The 7,099-nt window shown below is 61.3% G+C and overlaps 1 protein-coding gene across 1 annotated transcript in view; it reads left to right on the top strand.

Moving 5' to 3' along the window:
* The first annotated feature begins 336 nt into the window (after positions 1 to 336).
* The window catches only part of CYBA (cytochrome b-245 alpha chain), a 7,693-nt gene continuing 930 nt past the window's right edge, over positions 337 to 7,099 (top strand). Inside the window, exons 1-5 of the mRNA XM_024735756.1 lie at positions 337 to 494; positions 3,686 to 3,755; positions 4,251 to 4,325; positions 4,544 to 4,627; positions 5,152 to 5,233. Of these exons, the coding sequence (XP_024591524.1) occupies positions 437 to 494; positions 3,686 to 3,755; positions 4,251 to 4,325; positions 4,544 to 4,627; positions 5,152 to 5,233 (369 nt within the window). The 5' untranslated portion in view covers positions 337 to 436. The remainder of the gene's footprint in view (positions 495 to 3,685; positions 3,756 to 4,250; positions 4,326 to 4,543; positions 4,628 to 5,151; positions 5,234 to 7,099) is intronic.

Here is a 7,099-nt window from a genome sequence, read left to right as displayed (position 1 = left end):
ACCTGTCCACACCTGCGCTAGCCCAGGGCCAGATGAGGCCGAGGCTGGGCCTGCGCTGACCTCCGGCGAGGGTTCCGCACGAGGCTCAGGGGTCCTGGCTTGAAGCCCCGCCCCCACTCGAGTCCACCGCGGCCGCGCTGGTTGGGTCTGCACGGGGGAAGGCCTGGGCCGGCTGGGTAGGGCCCCTTCCTGAGCTCCAGGTCCCAGGCTCTCGTGGCGGGGGTGGGGGACGAGGCTCCTGGGAGCACCGGGACCCCACCTGCCGCCAGGCCTGCCTGCCACCTGGGGAACCGGGGCTGGGGCGGGGCCAGCGGCGGGGCGGGGCCGGGCGGCGCCGGAACTCGGGGGACTCGGGGGACTCGGGGCGGGAGGCAGGCGGAGCTCTGGGGACGCGGGATCCGAAGTGCCTTAGCCGTGTCCGAGCCGGGTCGCCACCATGGGGCAGATTGAGTGGGCCATGTGGGCCAACGAGCAGGCGCTGGCGTCCGGCCTGAGTGAGTGGGGGGCCGCTGCACTGGGGGCGGGGCTGCAGAGGGCGGCTGCGCCTGGGGTGAGGGGTGCCGCGGCAGTCCAGGCTGGAGCCCGGGCTGGGGAAGTGGGGGCCTGGAGGCCTCAGGCTATGGCCGAGGAAAGGGGGAGGGGGCAGGCTGGAGAGGGACGGGAGAGGGTCCTGAGGAGCCAGAGACCCTGGGCTGCAGGCCAGGAAGTGGGAACTGAGGCCTGGGGGCGGGGGCCCCGAGACTGGAGACTCCAGCGGCAAGGAGTCTGGGGGCCTGTGTTGGGAGCAGGCAGCAGCCTCCTAGCGGAGCCTTGGAGCTGGGGAGGGGGATCCGGGGCCCTCCTGCCCCTGCAGACCCGTGCACATCCATACCCCATCCTCTGTAACTTCACTCTTCCACCCCCCCACCCCCCACCCCGTCACAAGAGGAAGTTACAGTCGGGGGAAGAAGCGTTAGCCCCCGGTGGTTTCCGGAGAGTCACTGCCCAGCAGGGTTGGGAAAACCTGGCCTGACCCACCCCTGCCTGGACTGGCCCCTCCTGCCCCGGGGGTGCTGGGGTGTGGAGGTGGGCTCCTCCTGCCTCCTGGCCTTGGACTTGGCCCATGGGGGGCGACCGCTCTGTCTCTGGGGCCCAGGCCTGAGTCTGCTCAGAAGGCCATTGCACAAGGCGGCTGGAAACAGCCATGTGACCTCCTCCCACCCAGCTCCCTGCGGCTGCTTCTGGGGAGGGGCGGCGCCGTCACCCCGCCGCCCTGCGCTCATGGGGCGGAAGCCCGTGCTGTACAGACACAGGAACCTCTCAGGAGGCGGCGGAGGCCTGAAGCAAGAAGCAGCCGCTCACGGCTCTGCCCCTCCCAGGAAGGCCCCACACCTAGTCCGAGTGGGCGGGTGGGAGGACTGGGGGATACGGTGATGAGGAGGGTCTCAGCCCACCCCCGCTTACCTGGGACCCACCCCGAGGCCCCCACACCCATCCTGGGGACTGGAGGAGCCGGCAGAGCTGGGTGCGGAGGGGAGCATTGTAAGGTCGCGTTTTGGGAGGTGTGCAGCCCTGTCAATGACTACGGCTCAGCTTCCTCCATCATCAAAAGGGGCGGTTTGTCAGAAGGTCCCCCTTCTGGCTCCAAATTCCTCCTTTTGCTGACTTTTCCTCCTGTTCAGTACTAACTACAGCCCTCCGGGCCGACCAGGCCAGGCCCGACGAGCGTCGCAGCCCGTGGGCCCTTTTTATTGTAGAAAGTCCCATCTAATCAGACCATGTCCCCTCCGATTCCGACTGCTCCACCCCTGGCCCTCTAGTCCTCTGGGGCCCACCCACCCTGGCCTTTGCGGAAGCGGCTTCAGAGAAGGCTTTCCAGAGCGCACAGCCTGACGTAGCCAGCACCTCTGCCCACGTTCACCTTGCTCACCACTAGCGGAAGTTTCCATCCCCATCGTGAGACCACAGCCCCATGGGAGCTGAGGCTCTTGCTAGTGATGGAGGCCCAGGCCAAGGAAGTTACACCCCCAGGTCGAGCGGCCATGGTGCTGCCCGAATGCAAGGGAGATGTCCCTTCCCTCCTGCAGCTCAGGGAGGCGCTGAGAGCACAGCGAGCGTGAACATGAACGGAGCTGAGCCTGACACCTGCGGATGACGATGAGGGTTCAGGGGCCGAAGGGAGGGGCGCCAGGAGTCAGGGCTTTTACCCGGTGAGATTCTGAGGCCAGAGCCGGGAAGAAACAGACCAAAAGATCATCCCCCGCAAGGAACTGTGCTATCTACCACTGGAGCCTGGACGAAGAAAGTCTCAAACAAGACAAAACCGCTGGAAACTCAGGCCTGTACTGCGCATGGGGCGGGGGGCGGGGGCTGCCACAGCGCCCACTGACCAGGAAGTTCAGGTCACCGGAAAGAACTACTGAAGGATGTGCTACAGCGAGAGCAAAGCTGGATCCAGAGAGAAGGACGGCAACGCCAGCGTGAAGACACTGTAAATAATTAATAATCGTGGGTAGTTTGGGGTGAGACTGAAGTTAAACCTTCTAAAGTCCACATGTGGTTCCGGAAGAGGAATTTTAAAATTAAAGTTTGATCAAGTCAGCAGAAGGCAGGAGAAGCAACCAGAGAAGCTACTTCAAGAGAAAACACCAATAAGAGAGCAAAGTAAGTTACCTGCAATCACAGTCGAGAAAAGGTGTTCAATTCACTATCAGATTGCTTAAACTATAAAGAATTTAGCTCTATCAGCTTATTCATTATAGCCCAAGCCCAGAAGCAACTGACACGTCCCAAAGACAGGAAGATGGATAAATACATCATGGTGGATTCACACAGTAGGAAACTACCCGACAAGACAAAGAGTGAGCTGGAGCTCCATGCAAACCACCGCAAGAAGGGCCTGGACAAACCTTTGGTTCAGCAAAAAAGGGCCCTCGGGGAACTTTCTGGGGTGGCGGGAATCTTGATTCGGGTGGAGATCACGTAGGGGGTCGCACATGTAAAAAGTCTGTGCACTTTATGTAATCATTATACCTCAATAAATGACTGGAAATCCTGGGGACGGTTGGTGGTGACGGTGCCAAAACAATGGGAACGTGCTTCACGCCACTGAGCTGTTCACTGATTTTACCGCAATAGAAAAGAAAAAAATTACTGGGGAGGAAAGACAGAGATACGCTCGCTCGCGGCAGGCGCACACAGGGCTGCAGGTAAAGGGCTGGAGAGACCAAGTCCACTCAGAACTGCATGAGACAAAACACACGAATGGGGTCGTCCAGGACACCCCCAGCCGGGAGAGAACGTCCACGCAGCCGGTACAGAGTCAGCAACCAACAGTGCAGTCTTTAAATGCATCGAGCAACCACTCAGCGTGTTGAGGGTCAGGGGCCTGGGGAGTGTGTCCAGGCTGGAGCCCAGGCCTTTCCTCTCCCACACATCCCTCAGCAGCTCCTCAGGCCCCTCCCTGGCTCGAATGCTGCTTCCCAGGGGAAGGCGTCCCGACCCCCATGCCTACGGCCATTCCCCATCACCGGCCAGGGGCTGCACCCACCTGGGTCCCCTTCCTGGGCTAACATGGTGGCGGACAGAGGGCAGCTCTGTGATGCACTGGTGGCCCCTCAGGGGGAGGGGGAGTACAGGGGGGCGGCCGGAGCCCCTGCAGGCATGGGGTGGGGCACCTGCTAACCTGCTTCTCCTCTGTCCACAGTCCTCATCACCGGGGGCATTGTGGCCACGGCCGGCCAGTTTGCCCAGTGGTACCTGGGCGCATATTCCATGTATCCTCCCGCTGCACACGCCAGGGCAGGGCTGGGGGGGGCGGGTAGAGATGCCGCTGCCCCTGGAAGGCAGGAGGGGCTCATAGCAGGGAGGTGACAGACCCACCGGGCCGGGCCCTGGCGGGGTGGGAGGTGTCAGTGCCCCCTGAGGGTGGCACTGAGGCCTCGGGAATGCTCGGGATCCCCTCCACACCCCCGTCTATCAGCCACCCTCCCTAGCCGGCCGGGCCTATCCACGAGTGGACCGGGTCCCCCCTTCCCCCCGCCAGCCCAGCTGTTACAGGCTCTCTGGAGGCCAAGGCAGGCATGGGGGGAGGGAGGGCACAGGACAGCAAAGGAGGCAGCAAGGTGGCCAGAGCTATGGGAATCCCGTCCAGCTGTTTCCCAGCTGCGTGACCTCAGGCAGCGGCCGCACCTCTCTCTTTTCTCATCAGCAAAGGGGGCTCACTGCGGCCCCTCAGGCTGAGCTGGGCTCTTCCTTAACCGCAGCTTCAGAGCGGCAGGTGTGTTGATCTGCCTGCTAGAGTACCCGCGGGGTAAGAGGAGCAAGGGCTCCACCATGGAGAGGTGGTGAGTCTCCCTGCCCTGCCCTGGCGGCCTCCCCAGGAGCCATAACCACGCGGGAGCCTGGTCCTGTCCCCAGCGCCAGCCCACTGGGTGTCTGCCCAGCCGCTGAGCCCCTGGGCCCCTGGGCCCCTGGGAGGAAGAGCCGGGCGCTCTGGGCCGGGGTGGGCGGTGGGGTGTGCTGAGCTGGACGCAGTCTGTCTCCCCTCCCTCCCTCTGCCTAGCGGACAGAAGTACCTGACCAGAGCGGTGAAGGTGTTCGGCCCCCTCACCAGCAATTACTACATCCGGGCCTTCCTGCACCTTGGGTGAGTCTCTGCCCACTTGGGATCACCAGCACCGCCGGCAGAGGACTGCTGGGGTCAAGTTAGGCCCCTCCCGGGCTCTGCCAGAGGTTCCCTAAACCTGTATCCGTCATTACTTACAGGGTAACGATTCACCGCAACCTGGTGCAAGCTTAAGTCAGGAATAATCAGTGTTCTGGGCTTGACTGGGCTCAGCTGGGCGGTTCTGCTCCGCCGTCCCACAATGAGTCTGGTGGTCACTGCCGGGGAGACCGCCACGCGCAGCGCCCCTGCAGCTGCTTGGGCCTCCTCCCTGGGTGGCGGCTGGGGGCCCAGCGCCCTACCCCTATGTCTGCCCGGTTTGCCCTGTGCAAACCAAGCAGAGAACAGCTCCGGGGCCGAAGTTAGAAGCCCAGCCTGGGCAGCAGTGGGCATCCCCTCCGCTCAAGGTCCTGGGGGCTTTGTCCTGAGATCCTGTGGTCTCTGACCAAGGCCTAGGGCTGCAGACCCCCCTTCTGACTGTCTTCCGTCCTCCACCCCCTCCCCAGGCTGTCGGTACCTGCCGGCTTCCTGCTCGCCACCATCCTGGGCACGGCCTGCTTGGCCATCGCAAGCAGCATCTACCTGCTGGTGAGTAGCGTCCTCCGTGGTCAGCCCTGCCAGTCCTTGACAGCCTTGGCCCCGTGGCTGGCCCTGGAGGCCGAGCCCGTGTCCTTGCTCACGTCGTGGGGACAGTTCCAATGGAGCCTCCATTCTGGCCCATCTAACGTGCTGGCCGTTCCCCTACGTCCTCTGTAACCTGCGCTGCAGCCCTGCGCGGTGGGAGGTGGGGCCCCCACTTCACAGACAAGCGGCGGAAGCTCAGAGAGGGGACGTGGCTGGTCCAGGTCACACGGCCGGCAGGCCCGGCCTGGATTGGGATCCGCTGCTCAAAGGTATCTCATCCAGTTCGGGATGCTGTCAGGAGCTCGTGAGCAGGGCAGATGCCACGTGCAAAACCCTTGGGGCTGGGTTTGCCTGGAGTCCAGGTTACGCAAAGGGCCCCTTGTCAGTGAGGCTGCACGAGGCCACCTTTACAGCAGGGCAGGGGGCGGTAGGGATGGGGCGGGGGCCCCACCAGGCGCGGGCTGCCGGACACTCGCTGTCCTCCTGCGCGTGGTGCCCCTGACCCGCCGAGCCGCGGTTCCAGCCCCACCACGGCCACCAGCTTCAGTCAGGCTGACAGGGCCTGATGATTTCGACTTGATTGCTCCACTGATTACGAGCTGGCCACCGCCTCATTCGCTTCAGCTGTCTCAGTGCTTCTACGCTGCCTGTTCAGGCCTTTTGCCCATTTTCCTGTGGGGGTTTTGTCTTTTTCTTGTTAGTTTGCAGGAGTGTAATGTGTATTTTAATTGTGAATCCTTTGTAAGTTTTAGCCACTGTGGCTACTTCCTCCTTCTCTATTAAGGATCTAACTTTGTCCATGAATTCTTCTCTGAGCAGAAGTCTGTCTAATATATTTATTTGCTTTATAGTTTGTGCTTTTTAAAAATGGCTTTCCCTGCCCGTACGCCATATTTTCCTCCATTCTTTTCCTTCAACTTTCTAGTTTTACCTTCTGGGATAGAGTGTTCTAATTTGTTTTTTTTTTTTTCTCTTAATTAATTTATTTTTTGGCTGCGTCGGGTCTTCGTTGCTGCGCGCGGGCTTTCTGTAGTTGCAGAGAGCGGGGGCTGCTCTTCGTTGTGGTGTGCGGGCTTCTCAGTGTGGTGGCTTCTCTTGTTGCACGGGCTCTAGGCGTGCGGGCTCAGTAGTTGTGTCGCACGGGCTCTAGAGCACAGGCTCAGTAGCTGTGGCGCACGGGCCTAGTTGCTCCGCGGCATGTGGGATCTTCCCGGACCAGGGCTCGAACCCGTGTCCCCTGCACTGGCAGGCGGATTCTTAACCACTGAGCCACCAGGGAAGCCCCAGTGTTCTAGTTTTTAACTTAGGAGGTGTGATTCTAGAAATTCACTTTATTCTTATGCTTCATAAAGTATATGCTGTCACATATTTTTTGTATCAACTAATGTATTAGGGGATACAAAATGAAAGATACACGTTCTTAGGTCCACTTGGCCTCTGGCCCTGGAGTCTGCATTTCAGCAAATTCCCTGGGCTCTGCACTCTTCCTCCTCAACACACCTGGGCCCCTGGCCTCCCTGGCCACCCTCCTGGGCCTCTCCCCAGCCCCCTCACCCAGAGCTGCCGGCCTCAGTTCAGCATCATGGCCACTCGGGCCTGGGCTTCTGTCCTGCTCCTGGCCCTTAGTCCCTGGGAAGAAGGCTGGTCTTGGACTGTGTACCTGGAAGCTGCCTCCAGGGGATCTTTCAGGAGCCCCGGGGTTCAGCACCCCTTGCCCTTGTGGGGCCCCTTGTGTTGTGGTGAAATAGCTGGGTTCCGACTGTGTGGCCTCAGGCCCATCAAATAACCTCTCTGAGCTCCAGTCCCCTCAGGTCTCACTGAATTCGGTCG

This window comes from Neophocaena asiaeorientalis, unplaced genomic scaffold (genome assembly GCF_003031525.2).
Source record: "Neophocaena asiaeorientalis asiaeorientalis breed wild unplaced genomic scaffold, Neophocaena_asiaeorientalis_V1.1 scaffold40, whole genome shotgun sequence".
In the NCBI taxonomy this organism is placed as follows: Eukaryota; Metazoa; Chordata; class Mammalia; order Artiodactyla; family Phocoenidae; genus Neophocaena; species Neophocaena asiaeorientalis.
Note: the sequence above shows the minus strand (reverse complement) of the source record. Positions and strands in the feature narration are given on the sequence as shown.